Source organism: Cercospora beticola, chromosome 1, assembly GCF_033473495.1.
Source record: "Cercospora beticola chromosome 1, complete sequence".
Classification (NCBI taxonomy): Eukaryota; Fungi; Ascomycota; class Dothideomycetes; order Mycosphaerellales; family Mycosphaerellaceae; genus Cercospora; species Cercospora beticola.
In genome coordinates, this window is record NC_088935.1 from 4,030,397 (window position 1) to 4,050,366 (window position 19,970).

General features: G+C 54.9%; 5 protein-coding genes across 5 annotated transcripts; 4 read left to right on the forward strand and 1 right to left on the reverse strand.

Annotated features, from left to right (window-relative positions):
- Positions 1-194: 194 nt before the first annotated feature.
- On the forward strand, positions 195-1,220 carry RHO25_001613 (uncharacterized protein; the record flags this gene model as incomplete). Its single annotated transcript, XM_023594223.1, has 1 exon — positions 195-1,220. The coding sequence occupies one exon, from the start codon at positions 195-197 to the stop codon at positions 1,218-1,220; it is 1,026 nt and encodes a 341-aa protein (XP_023459760.1).
- A 279-nt stretch (positions 1,221-1,499) lies between these two features.
- Positions 1,500-3,703, forward strand: RHO25_001614 (uncharacterized protein; the record flags this gene model as incomplete). Its single annotated transcript, XM_023594224.1, has 2 exons — positions 1,500-1,567; positions 1,618-3,703. 2 exons carry the CDS (start codon positions 1,500-1,502, stop codon positions 3,701-3,703), a joined length of 2,154 nt encoding a protein of 717 aa, XP_023459759.1.
- Positions 3,704-8,383: 4,680 nt separating this feature from the next.
- RHO25_001615 (uncharacterized protein) lies at positions 8,384-10,126 on the reverse strand (the record flags this gene model as incomplete). The annotated part of the gene is made up of 1 exon (XM_023594225.2): positions 8,384-10,126. The coding sequence occupies one exon, from the start codon at positions 10,124-10,126 to the stop codon at positions 8,384-8,386; it is 1,743 nt and encodes a 580-aa protein (XP_023459762.1).
- A 6,298-nt stretch (positions 10,127-16,424) lies between these two features.
- Positions 16,425-18,062, forward strand: RHO25_001616 (uncharacterized protein; the record flags this gene model as incomplete). Its single annotated transcript, XM_023594226.2, has 2 exons — positions 16,425-16,576; positions 16,631-18,062. The coding sequence occupies 2 exons, from the start codon at positions 16,425-16,427 to the stop codon at positions 18,060-18,062; spliced, it is 1,584 nt and encodes a 527-aa protein (XP_023459761.1).
- A 261-nt stretch (positions 18,063-18,323) lies between these two features.
- On the forward strand, positions 18,324-19,940 carry RHO25_001617 (uncharacterized protein; the record flags this gene model as incomplete). Its single annotated transcript, XM_023594227.2, has 1 exon — positions 18,324-19,940. The coding sequence occupies one exon, from the start codon at positions 18,324-18,326 to the stop codon at positions 19,938-19,940; it is 1,617 nt and encodes a 538-aa protein (XP_023459764.2).
- Between the last annotated feature and the right edge of the window lie 30 nt (positions 19,941-19,970).

Genomic DNA, 19,970 nt, shown 5'->3' on the forward strand with positions numbered 1-19,970 from the left:
GCTGGTGCTTTGCGGGGCCTAGCACGTACATCAAGTGCACTACTGTAGGTCTAACTTGTGAGTGATGAGTTGGAGAGGAGTGGGGGCGCCGGCCGATGTGCCAAGCGTCCGCGACTTTTGGCTCCATGCTTTGGCAGCTTCGGCGTAGGTGAACTTGCACATGCACTCGTAGATCATCCGACACATCTGCAGCAATGGGGTGGTTATGGGGAAGCAGCACCGACGGGGCGAACGACCCTACCAAGAAACTGGACGATGGACTGCGGGATTTTCTGGATAAGGAATCCTCGAGACACGACGAAACGAAAGCAACTGCTGCACGCCCAGCAGCCGCGCCCTCGACCGATGCTGCATCAAACACCTTCAGAGCCCAACTTGGGCTAGACACACCTGGTCTCGACCAAAAACATCAGAACTCCGCACCCTCAGATCGACCCGCAGTCCCGCCTGAGGCACTCTATCAGGATGGGCGGTATGCGCATCTGTGGAAAAACTACAGGCCGCAGAGCGAGGTCGAGAGCGCAGGGAAGTCTGACCAAGATCGTTTGGCAGACTTGGTACAATCATTCAAAGATCGCAAAGCTGAGATTGGGCGAACAGCGCTGGAGAATTGCGCAGACTACCAGATCGCAGAACGAGAATGCTTGACCAATGGCTCGCTGTGGAAGAAGATGACAATGTGCAGGGAGGAAGGCAAGGCATTCAATAGATGCTATACCATGCAAGCACGGTTCCTCTCCGCACTTGGATATCTTTCACAAGTGCGATCAGAAGAAGAGGAGGAGCGCATTCAAATGCATGCAGACAAGCTGTACCATGAGATGCTGGAGCGGGAACGGATACAGAAAGAAGCAGAGGAGAAGGGCCAAGAGCTGCCAGAACTCCCGCCTCTGATAGTGCCTGAAAAAATCACGGCCGCACTTGGGGAGGATAGTGCGTTTGCGCGAGCACGGAAACTGGCCATGGAGCGCGGAATGCAGTACAATTTGAGCTCTTACACCCCAGAGAAGCAAGAGGAGTTCAAGAAGCGGATCGATGGCCTCTCACCAGCGGAGAAGGAGGTTGAGCTGCAGTTGATAGCAGCCGAGTCGCGTTCGCAGTTAGAATATGCTGAACAAATCGCTAAGCACATGCAGGAAGAGAAGCAGCACCGTGAAGAGAGGCGAGACCGTGGCAAAGAAACGATAGGAGACACCTTGAGGCGGTTATGGGGGACATGAACACAGTATTGTAGGAATATGCATGTAAAATATGAGCATTGAGCTGACATCGCTGCCCCAGTTCTGGCAACAGGTGAGCGTCCACGTCCCACGACTTGTTGCGCTGCCCAGCATCTCGGCTTGGTTGTTCCGATTTCCCAAACCGGCAAGAGTCCACAAACACTACACGTCTTCTGGCACTTTGGACAGCACTTACGCGATAGATTACACTGCACGTCTTCCCGCCAAATCGAACAGCACTTATGCGATATATCATGCGCAGCATTGGATACCACGGACATGGCTACAGCATCACCTGCTAAGCACGACAGAATAGAAAGACATATTCAACGACAGCGTGGAGCTGGGTAAGCGACACTGTTTGTGAAAGAAAGGACTCGTAGCTGACGTACCCCAGTGTGCGAAGTCTTGCGACGAGCTTTGGTTTCTCCTTTGGTCTCCCGATTGCCCCGCCGGCGCCCCCAGCATTTGGATCGACACATGCCGAAGAACGACCAGCGAAGCGCAGGAAATCGAGTGGCGTCCCTGCAGGTCAGGGAAAGGCAGAACAGAAGCTAGTGATATCGAAAGAAGATGCAGAACCGCAGGAGAATGTCGCTACAAATGGCAAGCCCCAGAGGACGACCGCTGCCAATGGCGAAGAGTCGGACGACATAATACACAGCAAGGCGGACGATGACGGCTCTGTTGAGACTCGAGTTGTGCCAAAGAAGCCTTCAAGGTCAAAGAAGGTGGTCAAAGGAGTCCAATCGGCTGCGGACACTTCTGCTGCATGTGTGGAAGCTCCGGCAAAGAGGCGTGGTCGGCCAAAGAAGGCACTCGACACGGAGGATGTGAAAGGGAACGCAGCACCCGATGAGCCTACAGACCGCTTGATGGCCGTCGCAGCGGCGCAGATAGCGGTGGGTGTACCCACAGCTCTTACTGCAGATGTTGCGGCCAAGTCGACGAGCCCAGATACCACGAAGCCGGCGACTAAGAGGAAAGGCCGGCCGCGAAAACCCCCAGCATCCGAAGCGGCTGCGAGTGCTGTGCCAGCACCGATCGAAGATTCTGGTTCGCAGCCTACCGCTCGTCCTAGGAGGCATGCCGCCACGACGGCCATGACCAAGGTCTCGGAAGGTTTGTTGGAAGAGGAAACCGACATTACCAAGAAAAGACGAGAAGACGTGCCAAAGCGAGCCCCGCGATCAAAGCAGAGGGTGAAGAACGATGGATCTGGGCCGACCGAAGCCATGCCCAGCAAAGAGTCTGAGACGTCTGGCAATTGCGCTGATGAACCTCCAATCATCGAATATCAGCCTGATTCTGATGCGCAGGGCACGCGGACACAGCCAGAGGCAGCGCGCAGACCAGCACAGCGACGGCCTGCCGCAAAAGTTCATAACACCACTAGCCCCGATGATGAGCAAGCACCTTCGATTCGCAAACCAACAAAAGCCGCATCTGTGATGGCGGTGGGCAGTGAAGGACCAGCTGGAAATTCAGCACAGACGACGAATGCGAGCTCTGCGCCCAGTGCAAGGCCTAGAAGGCAAGCGGCCGAGGTTGCGGAGCACAAAGTCGCAAGCGGCTTCATCGAGGAGGCGAGCGACATAAGCAAGAAGCGACGCGATCCTGATAGCAGTACTGGAATTGGTAGAGCCCATCCAAAATCTTCTGGCAGAAGCAAGGCAAGTCACAGAGCCGACATGAAACTTGCTTGTGAGGATAAGGCGCCTCCTTCTGAATTTGCCACAGACGGCGAGAAGAAAGAGAACCGTACACAAGTTGCAGGAAATGATCGTGAGCTGGCCCGTGACCGTCGACCCCTTGGTGAGGCAGTTGTCAACATTCGTTCGGTCTCACCAGCGAAGAAAACGCCAGATGGAGGTGAGAAGAAGAAGACGAGGCAGCCAGTGCAGAAACCCGCGATACCAAAGAAGTCCGCAATCGAGCCTAATATCAAGGAGAGCACAAGGACGACCGCTGCAAAGAAGACTAAAGCTGGCAAGATTTTCGTCGATAGGGATGCAGCTCAACATGTCGCGGCTACGCGAAACAATGCCATCCTCCAGGACACAGCGGTGTCATTAGGGCTCGGTCTCGAATCGTCAGATACAGCACCCAAAAAGCCCTATGTCGATCACGGCAGTTTGGAAGCCTCCTGTGCGGTACCACAATCGGTGCACAGCAAGCAGCAGACGTCGAAGAAAAGTTGCAGACCAGAGTCATTGAAGAATGAATCGAGGGTCAAACAGAACACAAACGACATCAATGAAGATGTTGACTGGCTCTTTGATATGCCACCGAAGCCATCAGTGCCGAAGAAGCGGGCTGCGAAGCAACTGCCGATTGTGCACCAGCAACGGAAACGAATGGCAGACACGAGTGAGAGTGACCTAGACGATCTCCTGTCAAACATCGCCACCTTCGTGCCCCAGATCAAAACGTCGCAAGACCCACCAGTTCAGGTACGCGCTACTAGGAAGAAGATAGGATAAAGATAGAGTCCATCGCCTGATGAGCATTTCCGCACGCCGGCTAAACACAGCATCCTGCACCACTATTTACCATGTCGTCTCACGGCGAAACATTCTCCTTCGGGTCGAGATTCGAATTGATCAGGCGTGATGTGATGTAGGCATTGGCAGCGTGAGCGCCTGGGGTACCGCCCCTGCTCAGATGCGCGACATAAGGGAATCCTACGCGGCCGCCATGATTGCGTGACCGTAATCAGTGACGAGTCAGTGAGAACTTCCCCGGCTCTCACAGCAAAGCATCTCGCCACACCTGAGTCTCGAACCGCGATTGATTTTCCTCATCGACGACGTAAGTGGACAACGTGAGCAAGTTCCAGTATCTCCGTGCATGCCCATAGATCAACCCTCAGCTTCATCAATGCTGCAGTTCTAGCTCCGGCCCGATGGAAGTAGCCGATGCCTGCTTATGTGCCAACGAACCGGATTGCATGGCATACGAGACCAATGCCGGCTATCAAACGGAGATCCAACAAGAATCCTTTCCACTTGCCTCCTACTAGCCACACCTACCACGCACCCTACTACTTCGCAGTCCTGGTCTACTGGCATTGCTGCAGGTGATCACACGTGCGGAATTGTTAGCGAGAATTTGGACTTCAGGGCTCTCATTCATGATGATGACGATGACTTAGCGCTGCATCTTCTGATGTGGAGTTCTGGATGCCAGACAGGGTGAGAATTAGTCAGTTGCAGGTGAGCTCTGGGGGTCGAATTCACTCAATTGTGCTAAGGTGTTGCTGCAGTAGCTTGCAGTATCGGGTGCGTTCCAAGTATAGCAGCGGTAGTGGTGGTGCACGACTTGCAGTTGCTTCAGTTTCAGCCTAAACCTCATCGTCAACTCTGCCAACACGAGTTACTGTACCATCGATCGATCCATAAAAGTGCGGTTCAGCGCAAGAACAGCACCGTCCACATCATGAGCCTGTACGCTCGGTCGATGGCTGCCGACCAGGAAGACTTGTCCACCGACTCCCATGAACGGAAAAGCCACCACAGGTGCAGGGCAGCAGGCACCCGCAAAAGGCTGTCCAGCAAGTTTCTTCCTTGCAGCACCCGGAACACCCTCGACCGATGCCAGATCTGTTGCGCCATAATGCCGGCCTTAGCATTTGCTTCTTGGTGCCAGAGGCGGGAAACGACAGGCATTTCCGTCTTACCGGATTCGATCAACCCATCTCCCCTGGCCCGTCAGGGATCCCATTGCCTTCCAGCCACGAGACTATAACCCTTGCAAAACTCAGTTTTTTTCTGTCCGACCCGAGCCCTGTCATGCTGCGCAGCTGCAAGCAAGCTTGTCGTGACACCATGGCCGACCCTAGCACCTTGCTCAGATCATGATGCTGGTCGATTCGGGTCATCAGCCAGGTTCGTCTGCTTGTGTTTGTCTCTCGTTGCTATGCACTCGATTGAATCTCGCCAGCATGGTACGTGATATGACACGTCCAGCTCAGATTGTCTGAAGGCAGTTGCTGAGAACGTCGGGTCGTGGAATATCAGGTCTTCCCTATGTGTGATGCTTGCCCTTCCAATCTTTCTCTTGATGAACATCCTTCCTAGACCCCTGCACGCGCTTATGGCTGACCACCTGGAAAGTTCCTAGCGCAGGGTTGATGGACTGACTCGATTTGGTCATTCGTTGCTACCACTGCTAGGATCAAGTTTTTGTGTGGTGACGGCGATGGGGAAACGGGAACGAGAAGGGTTTGAGGTCGAAGCGATGAAGCTTGATGATGTTGCCATGGATAGTGGTTGGTTAGCCGACATTGGCCGGTATGGCAACCTGGCCTGATCGGGTAGTCGTCCTGTGAGAATCATGATGGAGCGGAGACATTCCACCACGTGGCGAGGAACAGGGGTCATTCGATGCTGTCGCTTTGTATAGCGCTGCTAGTCTGTTGCCGTATGGAACCTCTGGTGCTCTGAGCTTTCCTTTCTTCCTTTCTCATCACCCCGGTGATCTCGCAATCTTCGCCCAAGTTGGTGGCGATTTCGCGCGCTTGACCGCTTGCTGGTCTTGTCACGGCAATAAGTGAGACATGTGTTGCGGTGTTGCGTTGGTTTGATTCGATCGTTGCGCGTTGCATGCAGAAGCTTCCCGAAGATTAACAGAAAATGTGTGCAGTTCAACGTTGCATTGCCCCCGGCTTGCTGGCGTTTTGCTTCGATGTTGCTTGCTTCCGGTCTGTCTTTTCCGTCTTCACTAGCAACGACTAGTCCTGAGGCTCCATCGCTTTTGCCGGAATGAAACAAGTTCGTCTAGTCACTCTGTATCTGTTTGGTCGGTGAGCGACTTCTGGCACCCATGTACATCTAGCTGGCGAGCGCTTTTCGTGTATCGCCCATAGAGTTTTCTCTTGCGGTAATATACTTCCCAGCTTGGAATGGGTCTCCAGCACGAAATGAGGGCACGAAAGCGATTTGCCGTTTGGCCGAGAAGAGATGAAAATTAGGCTCTCCAATGTTCACGTTTGCAAGCTTGCAGCTTGTTCGGTGAGGCATGGGTTTGCTGGCAAGTTACTTCCGCGCCAAGGACCTGTCGAAGGACAACCAGAGTTTGCGTAGCCGTGCATGGCCATACCGCAATGACGGCGAAATGACCAACGCAGGCATTAAGCAATCTTGGGCATTCTTGTAGCAAGCATATGTGACAGGCAGATCCCGTGGAGGATCTCGTCTTGAGGAAGTTGTGGTGATCAGGTTCTCCTGGTTGTGATATGGGCCAACGAATGGATCTCTCATCTCAGATGCGTTCGCTGCTTGCGAGCCGCTACATAGCGCCATTTTTGTTTGCAGGGCTGGAAGACGTATAGCGTCACATGTTGATAGATTCCAACCCCATTTTAACTCCTCAGTGTCGATGAGGGCGCTGTTGCTTACTCTGTTGTCCTGGTGCACTTTAGTGGCCACCATGACAGACCAACCGCACTCGTGCACATGCCTCTGTCACTTTGGCATCACTCAGCGAAGCAGGTGATGTCAGGCCGGCAATTCGAACTTGGATTGCGGTAGTTCGAAGCATGATCGAATATGATCTTGCTCGTCCCGTCGTTGACAGTTCACGCGCCGCACTTCCGAGCAGCTTTTCACTTTTTGTTCGTCGAAAGTGTAATCGCCTTGTTGATATTGCACATTCAGCAAAAATGTGCTATGCCGATTCTGGTCTGGTAGGCCAACAGTTACGAGCCGTTGTGCTGAACTGTTGATCATGTGGTCGAGACCAGCATGCCGTTGTGATAACAACGGTGAAGCTGTTAGGCAGTTGTAGTGCGTTTCAGATGTGCCGTAGCATCAGAGGTTACTTGTCGAGTCGTTCACAGGTCCGGCCGGCCATTGATTTCTCTTGCCGCGGCCGATTCGTGTTGGTGTTGTTGATGTTGATGGCCGACAACAATCGTGTGCCTAAGCAAACTTCGAAGTTTCGTCCGTTACTCCCTTGCACATTGTCGGGATAGACTAGCACATCTCGTTGACGCCCAAAACACTTACGACCTCTTTAGCGTCCCATGTCTTCAGGACCAAAAAGCAGATACACTACCCAAACTCTGCTCCAAATTGCACTTTCGCCATAATAGCGTTCTCCCTTCAAGCCTTCATATCGTCGATCATCCCTCGTCCCGCTAGAGGAGCGGTCGTGCTGCAAGCAGCAACGGTACCGAGTCCTTCTTCGCGTGTTCTAAAGTGCTTCCATACGACACGGATGACTTTCCGCTCTGCCGTTGGATCTTGAAGACCGCCGCGCCGGGGCTAGCGGGACATTGAGCAAAACGCCGCGCGCGGAACATTGTTTGCGCCATCTTTTTGCTCTTGTCGCAGCCAACGGAGGATCGTCTCGAGCGCCAAGAGAGTGTCAGGAGGCACCGCTGAGTCGGGTCCGGGTTTTGCTTTTCGCGTACCGCCTCATTTGAACGGCAGGTCGATCGAGGGCGGTATGCGGGAGAGACCGGATCGAATGCGAGGCGATGTGGTATTGATCAACTCTTCGTGGGGTCGGAGTTGGAGATATGGGTTGGGATGTGCAGCGAGGCGTTGTTGCGAAAGGCTACAGAGGCAAGAGGCAGTCGTGATTGCAGTCGCAAAGCAACAACCCCGCAGTGCCACACCAAGGAAAGAACGAGCGACGCGACACACAGTAGCTTCTTCACATTTTTCGTCTAGCAAATGTACAATAGACGAGCAAATAGTACAGTAGTAGCTTCTGCTGATCGTGGGATCTAGGTTTCTATGTAGGAAAACAAACGCCGAATAAAGCAGTATTGCTCACGGGAGGGGTATCTCGAAAGACAGCAGCAGTAGCAAGCACAATGATGAAAACACAGAAAATTCATAGTACAGTTTTTGTGGACAGCATCGCGTGTCCCTTGCTCGTCCGTTCCGTCCGAAATCACATGCAGTAATGCCCGTCGCTATGGTCTTGGGGGGTATCGAAGAAAATAGGGAAAGGTTCCAGTCTCGTACAATTAGAAGTTTGCGACAATCGATCTGGTTTGTGCCCTCGAATGCCTTTCAGAAAGGTGGCAAAGGTGGGATTTATTAGCAGAGTAGTTGGTCTGCCAATGCTACGGTTGTCCGGCCGTTGATGGACGTTTCGCGTCAATTATTAGATAGGTATCAGGGATCACCTGGCGTCAAGCCCGGCGCCTTCTAGCGGCTGTCCCTGTGCTGGTGTTGTTGGTGGTGAGCAGGTGGCGGCTGTTGCTGAGGCTGCTGCCCTCCCTGAGGCGGCTGCGGGCCTCTTCGCTCGGCGTACGGATTCCATGGTCCGGTTTGTAGTGCAGCTTGCATGAGCTGCGGTGCTGCCTGATGGTTTCCAGATGCTGGAGGTGGTGGCAGGTTTCTGCGCTCCAAAGGAGAGGGTAGCGGTCCTGCTGGTTGCTGCAGCGGCTGCAATGGCTGATGTGGATGGGGTTGCGGAGCAACCTGCGGACCATAGTTAGGAGGCGGGTAGGACTGTGCCATGCCAGGTCCGGAAGCGTTTTGCGTGCTTTGCGCCTGGGCGGCATAGTGCGGCAAGGATAAAGTCGACGTCCTGCGCCGAACATTGCGACCTGAGTCTGGACTACGTGCGCCCGCGTGGTCCTGAAAATGCATATAGTTGCTTGCACCACTGGGACCCGAATATCCTGAGGTTCTGCGATGTCGAGGGGACTGCGGTCGTGGAAAATGGCGGTCGCCTCCAGGAACTTGCAGGATTACTCCAGCCATGTAATCCCTCTCGCGCTTGTAAAATTCCATGTCCTCGCTGATCTCCTTCATTTGCTGCTCCAAGCGCGAGATAGTAGTAGATGCTTCCTTCTCCTTCTCCTTGCGCCTCTGCCGAAACCGCGCGCTTGCTCCTGCATTTCTTCTCCTCTTCTCATCGGCTACACGGGATGCAGCTTGTACATCCACGGGCAATGAAACCGTGCCTGATGTGGTCTCCAAAGTCATCATCTGATAAACATTCTGGCCGCCGGAAGATGAGATCGGCACGCCGACCGATCGTTGCTGTTCAGAGTGGCTGGCACCTCCGCCGTGACTTCCAAATTCTGGTTTCGTAGAGTACGAAGCCGACAACGTCGGCATAGAGGACTGACCGTAGTTTCCAGCCGGTGATGCCTCGTTATAAGATGAGTACGAAGACCTGGGACTAGCAGATTCCGATGGTGGCCTCGCGCGAGCCGAAGCACCAGCACTGGTTCTGCGTACTGCCTGTCCGGGAGGGGGAGGGGGCGTCGGAGCGGAGAAGCCATGGCTGGAGTGCCTTGCACCTGGTGGCAGACGGGGCAAAGGGGGCGCTCCCGCAGTGCCTGGCTCGACTGTATAGGTCCTGCTTCTCGGGGAAACTGCAAACGGATGGCCAGGCGTGGCAGCTGAGGAAGTGTAGAGCTGATTCAAACTTGCGGCACGGTGAACCGAAGGCGATCTCGGAGTCAAGATCCTTCGCGGTGCTCGTTCGGCTCCATGCGTGCTTGCAATGTTCATCGAAGTTGGCGTAGGCGTGCTGGTGGTGGAATAGGGAGGTCGGTTGTTGATACCCAAAGGCGGAAGCACATTCGATGAAGATTCCAATTCAGATGCCTTGCGTCTTCGCGAGTGCGGGCTGTCATCTGCATCGACGGGATTGAGGATAGATGATACGCCTACAGATCGCGAGGCTGGGTGGTAGGTCGCAGCTGGCGCAGGCAAAGCCTGTGGCAGAGGAGGGAGTTCGATGGACCTGCCATTGCCGGAGGGATAGCGCTGCAAGGCTGGCGAGGCTGCGCTTGGAGTCCCCGCAGTCGAGCGTTGGGCGAAGTGTTGCTCAGCAGGCGTCGGAGGCGGCTGGGGTTGTGAGCGTTGCGATGAGTCGTTGCCACTGGCAATCAAACTATCCGAGGGCTGCTGCTCTCGCTGCCGCTCTGACATGAAATCCTTCCCTGTGTTTCCAGCCTGGTCTCGCGCCTCGGACCATGAGCGTGGTTGATGGGCCGGTGCAGGGTCCGAGGGGAGTTGTCGAGTGGAGAGGAGAGTTGAGTTTCGGTGCTTGAGTTGGCGGAAGTCAGGAAACGAGGCGGCCGCGTCGTAGCCAAAGGGCCCACTGTAGTGACTGTGGAAACGATGGATGTCGGTGGCAGCCACGTTGGCAGATGACGTGGGACGCCGAGAGGGCGTCCGTGAAGCAGTGCAAGCGACCTATATGTTCGGCGAGGAGAGCCTCTGTCCGTCCGGGCTGACGGTGGAGCGGGTGGTGGCTACTGCAGCTGCGCATACGCGAGCAGCACGAGGCTCATAGCAACACGCCAGACCCGGCGTTCGCACAGCACGATGGCAGTGAGGCTGACGAGATGGCGTGGTGATGCGCGCGGGCGGGCAATGGGCGCGGTGGCCTATGGGGTTGCAGAGAAAGTATCGCAGAGCAGTGGTTCGCCCGCGACTCGGGAGGTGACGAGTGATATAGAATTGCGGGAGTTCAGCAGCAGCAGCAGCAGCAGCAGACAGGCGGTCGGTGTGAATATGACAGCACTACTGCGAACGGGCCTCCAGCAGCGCGCCAGCCAGACATGTCTGCGAGTCTAGTGCGCAGAGCTGTCGTGACCGACACCGACTCGCGGATGGACAAGGCTAACGAGCCCATGCCATCCCGCACTGCAACAGGCCCATGCCCAAGTGAGTTTGGGGCCTTTGGGCAGGTGCCGGTCGCGGATGCGGGAAGGCACGACTAACTAGGCACGATGCTCGAGCCTTTTCGCGCAGCAGTGCAGTGCGCAGTGCGGCCAGCGGAACGCCTGCTCGCCCTGATGCGACACTAGCGCGCGCACGCCTTTGATTGAGTGAGGTGGAAGCGTGGGAGGCGACGATGGGGAGCAGTGGCAGTAGCGCAGCGCAGCGCGGTGCAGTGCAGTCCAGCACACTCCTCGGCGGCTGCGTGCAGCGAGCAGACGCGAACGGAGGGCGATCTGCACGCACACGGCAGCGGCGATACTTCCAGGAGAGACGACAGCACCAGGAGCGTGGGCTGCTAGGGGATCCACTATCCACGGCACTGGTCCAGGTACGCAGGGTCACAGAGGTCGTGGCGCTTTCAAGGTTCATCGGGAGAAGGCTTGCAAACCTAGCATGCTCCCAGCGACGAGAGATGATGACTGCAGGCTGCGACGATGATGGCGATGAGCCCTGCCGGTGCCAGGCAGAGGCAGAGGCAGAGGCGGGCTCGCCAGACGTCGTGTTGCTCATCAGCGCACCAACACACCGCACGGCCACATCGTCAAGCAGCGCTGCTCCCACGATCCGAGGGAAGAATACAGTAGTACGCCGTCGTCATCTCATCAGCCCCATCACTCAACACCACCTCGTCAATCACTCCTGCGCAGCGCTCGCCGGGGACATGGTCGGCGGAGCGAGATGCCTCGTCTGCGATTGAGTGACGCCTTCTGACGACTCTTGCGCACGGCACTTGGGAATCGCGCTCCTCTCGATACGTTCTGCACCACCGCGCCGTCTCGTCTGGTCCGAGACACCACCCTAGGCACCTCGTGCTACAGCAGGACATACTTGCGCAGCCATACGAGACATTGTGGTCACCATACCACCTTCCAGCTTCGCCCCCAGCAGCATCCGTGAGGGAGTAAAAGTGACTTTGATATAGAGTGCTGTGAGACTCTCACTTCGCATCGAGCCGCCGCCGCCGCCGGAGTTGGGCAGCAACATCTCTTCTCGCGCAGATCCTCGTCCAAGTCGCAATCCTCAGAGTTCTGCCCGGCCGACGGCTCGACAAGGGAACCTGTGACGTTGCTCGGCTCCGGCAGAATGGTCATTACAAGTTGCTTTGGGTCCGGGCACATGGGCGACCGCCAATAACGCTGCGCTGCTCTCCTCTCCAGCGACCATCTGCGCTCCCTTGACCTTTTTCGCTTCATCAAGTCGACGCAATGTGGAAACTGCCGTAGGCCGCACCGCACCGTCCGCCGGTCATGTGCGCACTGCAATCTTCGCCTGCGCAGCTCATCACACCCACTCTGCAAATTGTCATGGCCGTGATTGGCCGGGGCGGCAGCGAATTTACGAATTCTCGCGACGTGTGCCTATCAGCATTTTGCTGTGCGTGCATGTGCATGTGCATTGGCGCAATCCTGCTGACAGCGGTCTGGCAACATGTCGCTCAAAAGGTTATGCGCCGCAAAGTTCAAACGCCGGCCGCGAGGCAGATGGGGGCTCACGTTCCCGTTGATCAGCAACCGCAGCGACTCCACGCCGCCAAACGCGCTCCTGACGACGTGAGCAAATTACCGAGCGCAATGATGCTCGTGCTGGCAGACGCTCATTTCGCCCCAGCTCGCCAATCCCTTCCAGAAGCCCGTGACCTGCTGCTTTAGCGCTTCTCGGGCGGGCGACGAGGCTACGATGCCGTGGTGCCAACAAAGTGACTAACAATCCTGCCCGCACGTGGTCGCTAGCGCTAGTCTAACGGATCTGAACCTTGATCCACCATGCGCCCACCATTCGTTGCCGACTCGCATCCTCCATCCAAGCATCGATACAGTACTCCAGTCGACGTGCGCGATGCGACGACCGCCGGCCGCCAGTGCGTCTTCCGCTGCAGCACCACTTTTGGCCATTGCGACATCTTCCGTCGTTCCCTGTTGCAGGCTTGCAGCAACTTGGACCCAACCGTGTCGCACCTGGATGGCCTTTGGCTTTGGCTTTGGCGGTCAAGCGAGCAGGAGCGCGCCGCTCGATACGTTCAACACGACACGCGCCAGTACCGCCGCCTTAGCTGCTTCTTCCTCCCCTTCCCCCTCCTGTTGCAGCGGAGCTGGCGGGTCGGGCGAGTGGTGTGCTTCATGGGTCACTGCGAGTCAGATCGGTGCAGCCATTGCTGCTGCAGGCGGGGGCCGTTCCTGAGTATTACGCCAACCACGTTCCTTAGCACTGCGCTCGCCCCTCTGCTCCTGAACGACCCAGTGTAATAAACGAGATCGCTGGCTCCGGATTGCATGCACGGCGCACGATGCACAACCATACCACCTTCGCCGTCATCATACGGGATCACACTGGTGCATATGTGCATCATCGTCGTGGCGCTGGCCGCCTCTGTTTGTGGAACCAATCAGCCCTCTCGAGGAACAAACCGTGCACCCACCGCCTCTGCAACGACATCATGTACGGAGGTAGCGCTGGGTTATGACCACGTGGAGTCCCGAACGCCATGATGCGCGATACCGATTGCGTACAGTCTAGCGCGTGGCTTGCGAGAAAGAAAGTCGAACCGGCTCTGCTCGCTACACCTCACGAGCAATGCAGTGGATCGTGACTAGGGCCGCTGTAGATGGACAGCCACTGCCGCTTCGCTCCCTCGAAGCCCTGTGGTCGCACTCTTGAAACCCATCCCGGCGTCGCTAGAGGTGGGTTCCGTCTGCATTCGGATGCATCGCAACAAGCCGACCCACGCATGGCTCGACCCTGCGACCGCAGCCTTGCCGCACACTATGCGAGCGCTCTCTTTTCCGTCGCTACGCTCCGTAGAAGAATACTAGAAACTAACTCCAGCTACAAAGAGACAGCGCATACCACAGACACGCCAAAGCGCCATGCCATGCAGGTGGCGTCTCCATCGATGTAAAGCGAACGCCAGATCGAGGATTCCTCCGATGCGTCTCTAGCTTGCCTGTTCTACGTCAGCGTTACCTCGTCGTCGCAAACGAGAATGCGATACTGGGCGTCAGGAGAAGTCCAGCCGAGATGATGCGTGCGTACCAAATTCCAAGTCGAGGAGAGCCAGAACGACGGTAAATTCGATTTGGTATCAAGACTACATGGGAGCGGACGATACCAGACGCCTCAGGTGATGCGAATGCACCGAGCGCCCAATATGTGCACCAAAGCACTTTTGCACTTGTCTCACGTTCGTGCGCAACGTAGGACCAACGCCATGTGCCAAGCTTGGCCATGGGCACACGAGCCGTGGCTGGCTGATGATGAAGGGGTGTCTTCATCGTTGACATGAGCTCGGTCCCGGAGGATGACTGACGACATCTGCTCGGACCGCGTGAAATAGGATCACGAACCAGATCCTCTGCAGCCATGTGTCACTCGCTACCGTGGATCTGGATTTCCTTGTCCTACACAGACGTACTCGCAACATTCTCGGCTTGCATAGAAGTGTTCCGCGACATGACGAGCAACGTGGCTGGTGCCACAAATACCATGCTGCTGATGGAAGCTGAAGAGATCGTGTCCTGCGGTGGTACAGAAGAATCTCTGAACATATCCAGCGTGGGGGCATGTACATGGCGCTACCGCTTCATTGGACGGCCTGTTGGGCGCTCGAACAACCACAGCTACCACAGGTACCGTTCATATTCTGTGCAGTAGTGCTGTGTCTGCTGCGCGTCAGCGATTGCCTTTCCTGTTTGACTATTGGCAGACAAAGTTCAAGCTTGCAGTAGTCGAAGACGCTGACGCCTGGTACTATCGACTTGCGCCAACGCATCAACGACAACGCTCGTGCATGTCGTGAGACAGAACATGCAACGACCACGTCCGAGCCTGTGCGATCCCATTAACTGGATGGAGGAGCATGCGCTTGGTATCATCAACAACACTACCGGAGAGGTGCGTTGCCACGACACCGTGGCTCGAAGTATTGACTTACTGCTTGAAGTCCCACGTCCAGCAATCCTGCGGACGATTAGTCCCAGGTCGCATGAAAGGCTGCAGCTTCACAGATGCATACCGAAGCCCAACCTGCGGCTAGCATCTTTGACTACGCACGTGTTCTGAGCGAGATTCGCAACACATTTGGCGCTATCGATTTGAGCCGCAAGTGCGTGGGAGAACCGTTCACTTATGTTGCTGAGATATTGCTTGCACAAGCGATGTGGCGAACAGTGTCGCTACTGCTGCACGTAATGCTGACATGGTATAGGCTGCGAACCATCAATTTCACAAGTGACACCGACCCAAGGCTCACACTGGCTGTGGACCAGAAAGTAGCCTACCTCAGTTGCTCAAGCTTCAGACAATGACTGCTTCTCCTCAACTATATTTGTTCATCATCGCAGAGATACCTGAGTAGGAGACCGGTGAAACACGCGCATGCGCCCTTTCGACTGTAACGACACGCTGATAAGGTTGGAGTTGTTGATCAAGGACGACTGCTCAGGTCTTGTGATTGGTGCTATACATGGCGCATATCCGCGGATCGTCTGTGTACTTCGCAAATCTGAAGACATGGTCTGCCACTATGAGAACGACAGCGTATCATCCAAGAGCCGCTGCAACTAATAGGCATTGTAAGCGGTTGAACTTGGCCAAGACCCCGGAATCGAAATCGTACAAGTTCGTGGTGGAGTGAGGTCGGACCCCATCAACCAGCTTGGCCGTACTTCTCCAGAGAAGAGGACTAAAACTGTCATCCTTCTCAAGAAGAAGTTTGACAGTCGTTAGAAGCAGAATCCTGATCCATACGATGGTAATGTTCCCATATCGAGCGAGGACACTGTCGTGACCGCCACGGGCTTGCGTCGCTATCCTCATGGAGACAGTCACAAATCTCGTTGTTGACGGCGCACCAACATGCGGAGCATGCGAACAGTTGTATTTAGGCGCTCTCGTGGGCATGTGCAAAAAAACGTAGTGCGAGCATACCATTATTGTTGAATACGTCGTACGCACAGCAGAGTTGACTCCGGGCATACCACGATTCGCGATGCCATATGCTCGAGAAGACTTCAAGCAACGCGAAAGCTTGCGCCGCCTTCGATCACGGGAGCTCTGTAAAGAGTTCCCGAGTGTTATCGAAGAAGTCACTTCAATTCCGAGGTCCAGACACTTTCACGGGCGCCCAGATGTATTGGAACACATGGGCGGGACACTAGCCGGAGAGGATGTCTTTTTCAGCGTGTTCGTGTACCAGAAGAACGTAGACGAGGAAGCTCTTGCATCGAGTCTGTGGGAGAGACATGTGGCGTAGGATCCTTCAGCAAAGTAGTATTTCCTATCAGAGCTACGAAGCTCATAAGTTGAGATTTGATCGCCTTACATCAATTGGGATGGAAGATGTTGATTGAGTAGGAAAATGGACCGCGCTGTTCGATGTTGTCGTGAACAAGGAGGCTGCTCGGAATTTCGCCGAACTTCGTCCCCGAAGCTCACTTCCGCTGCTGTCCCAACCCTCCTGCATCTACGCAGCACTCTCTCTGCCAATTGACAGCTCACTGCCGCCATGCCTCCGACAAGCTTAAGCAGACTTCTCACGCGCCACTCGTATGTCTGTCAGAGATGCGCGAGATCCTTCCACAAGTCCGCATCACAATCCCGTCAACAGAGCGCGCTTAGCCTACTCGAGGAACGAGGTCTCGTCAACCAGATCGCAGGGTATCAGTCATCACTCACAAAGAATCGCGTCCCATAGGCTAAGGTAAGTCTCAGTGACCGCGATGCTCTCAACAAGCTCCTCGAATCCCGCAAAGTAGGTTTCTATGCCGGCATAGATCCCACCGCTCCTTCTCTTCACCTCGGCCACCTTCTCCCTTTTATGCCACTTTTCTGGCTGTACTACCACGGTCATCACGTTGTCAGCTTGGTAGGCGGCGCGACCGCCAAAGTGGGAGATCCCTCCGGCAGATTGACGAGCAGAGCGAAAGCCAACGAGGATGCGATTCAGAAGAACTTCGAAAGCATGTTTGGGCAAGTACAAGGATTGTGGGGGAATGTGCTCAAATATGGAGAGCGACATGGGTTGCACCAGAAGGAGCTTGGGAAGAAAGAGGTGTTGAACAATGCTGAATGGCTCGATGGGTTGAATGTGCTCAAGTTTCTGCGGATGATGGGTAATGGAGCACGATTGGGCGCTATGTTGAGCAGAGACACTGTCAAGAACAAGATGGAGAAGGGAGACGGCATGAGCTTTGCTGAGTTCACGTATCCGTTGCTGCAAGCGTGGGATTGGTGGCAGATGTATGAAGAAAGAGGCGTTCAGATTCAGATTGGAGGTGGGGATCAGTACGGCAATATCATTGCGGGTGTCGATGCGGTCAAGTATATCGCGTCATCGCACGCGCAAGATGGTGCTACTACGACTTGCCTGGACACGGAAGGCCGATTGAAGGATGAGCATTTACCAATGGGAGTAACAGTACCACTCCTGACTACAAGCAGCGGCGAGAAATTCGGGAAGAGTGCGGGCAACGCGGTCTGGCTGGATCCCTCGATGACGAAGCCATTCGACCTGTACGGCTTCTTGTTGCGATCAGCAGATGACGATGTGGAGCGATATCTGAAGCTGTTCACGTTCGTACCTGTACAACAGATAGCAGAGGTCATGACCGAGCAACGAAAGGATCCCGGGAAACGAAAGGCACAACACTTACTTGCGAGCGAAGTGCTGGAACTCGTGCATGGAGCAGAAATCGCCAAAATTACTCGGGCAGAACATGAAGCTTCGAGAAATCCAACACTCGCATCTCTGATGCGATCGACAGATGCTGATCAACCTTCGGCACAAGACACAGCTTCTAGAATAAAGTTACCCAAGTCGCTGGTACACGAGACGCCTTTCTCACGAATTTTGTATCACGCCGGACTTGTTGGGACAAAGTCGGAGGGGGCTCGAACAATCAGTAAAGGCGGCGTATATGTTGCGAAGGCAGCATCACAGTCGACACTCGCAGAAGGGGGCCAATTGCAGTTCGTGCCTCTGCAGAAGGAACAACATGTAAACGATGTTATCACCAACGGGCTCCTTGTTCTACGACTTGGAAAGTGGAAAGTTCGCGTCATCGAAATTGTCGACGACGCTGACTTTGAAGGTGATGCACCAGGCTGGGAAGAGTGGAAGACTGCGAGATATGTCAAGCAGTAGAAGCATCGCCATTATCTCCACGATCGTGAAATTGCGGACCAAGCTATCATCGATGCTGAATTGTCTTGCAACTTGAAACACGAAAAGCTTGAAGCAGCCATGTCTGGACGGCAGATCGAACAGGGGAGGGCCCAGGAAAGTTCGATGCAAGAAACTTGACATGGCGTGGCGTTTCATTAACCAAGACTTACTACCTTAAGACTTCTTATGCTGAGCTTCATCCTCTGCTTTCCCAACTTCAGGCTCGCGGCTGAAGTCAATATGTCAGAAACGAATGGCGGCTTGTACTCACCAAGCAGTCCGCGGAGACATCAGCAGCAGAAGCCAAAGCTCCCGCCTCGACAGTACCAGCCGATCATCAACGCCAGACCACGAACACCTCAAGGACTGAACGGCCACCCTGTACCGGACACTTCGCATCTCGCGCCGCCACCACAGCGCTTAAGCCAACTTGACGTTCAAAGCGAACCTTCAGCAACCGACTATAAGAGAGATCTTCGGAACTTAACAGCATACCTGATTCCTTACCCGAAACCGCATCTCAAAGGCGTGGCACCCGAGGACATACCACACCGCTTCCTCGTCTACACGCCTCCTCCTCCGCCTTTCCACACGAAACCTCCAGAAGGCAAACGAGAAGGCGTCACGCAATGGACCAAACGCCACTGGTACAAGGAGCTCCGCGAAGCCAAGATGCGGGATCCTCCGAATGGCAAGGCGACCAAGTGGAAACGGCTCAAATGGAAAGGAACGAAAGCGACAGACTGGGGAATTCGAAAAGTCAAGTCTTCGAATTTGGAGTTCTTGAATCGTGTGGCGGGGTTGCAGGATGAGGCTGATAGGCTTGCTGAGGATGTTTATCATCGATCTGTTGCTCCAGAGGAGATTCGACTGATCTATCCGCCCGCGATGAGTGAGCTCGAAGATCTGGATGAGGAGGCGTTGAAGAGAGAATTTCTGGCTTCGATGGAGAGGACGAAGAGAAAGGCGTATAAGCATTCGGTGTATGCGACGTTGTTGATGCCTCCTGCGTTGGTGTTTGATACGGTCATTGTGCCTGTTTGGCCATTTGGTGGGGCGGCGGAGGTGGATGCTGTGTGGTTGTATGCTTCTGTGAGAGGAGCGAAGACGTCGAGAGATGTGATGAAGAGACTAGATGGCGAGGAGAAGAAGAGGAAGAAGAAAGGCAGTCGCTTTTCTTCGTCAAAGAAGAAGAAGGGCAACGAGGAGGAGAAAATGAATGAGCCGGAAACGAATGGCCACGGCGAACCTTACCAGCATAGCCATTCTGGTACCTCGCCGCCCTCCACAACAATACAGGACTCTGATGCACAGCAGCAGCGAAACCACCACAAAGCTTCCTCCAAGAAGCACAAGTCTCCTCTCAACCTCACTTTCATCCCCTCTCCCCGCATCTCCCTCCTCGAACAATACCTCGCCTCAGCCTGCCACAAACACAACCCGGACCTCTTTCCAATCTACAACTCCCCACCCAGCGAAACCCAAGTCCTCGAAGCCATCGGCTGGTCACACAGCGATCAAGATCCTGCGTATACCCTAAATCGAAATCCAAGTCGACAAACCAACGCCACAACTCCCAACCACGGCGAGCCTGGGAACTCAAATGCAGACCACCGCACGGATAATAGACCCACGTCTACTGGAAGCAGAAGAACTGCAAGTCGAGGAAGAGAAAGAGAACGAGATGCGGGCAGAGCAGGAGGTCTGGCGCAAAAGGCTATGAGTTGGGATGATGAGCAGTGGGAAATTTTGCAAGTCAAGGATGATTTGAAGGATGTTTTTGGCAAAGGGGCGAAAGAGTGGGGAAAGTGGTGTTTGTTGTGGAAGAGGAAGCCAAGGAAGGCGGAGAAGAGGTGAGGGTGAGGTTCTGCTTTGGTGGAGGAGCAA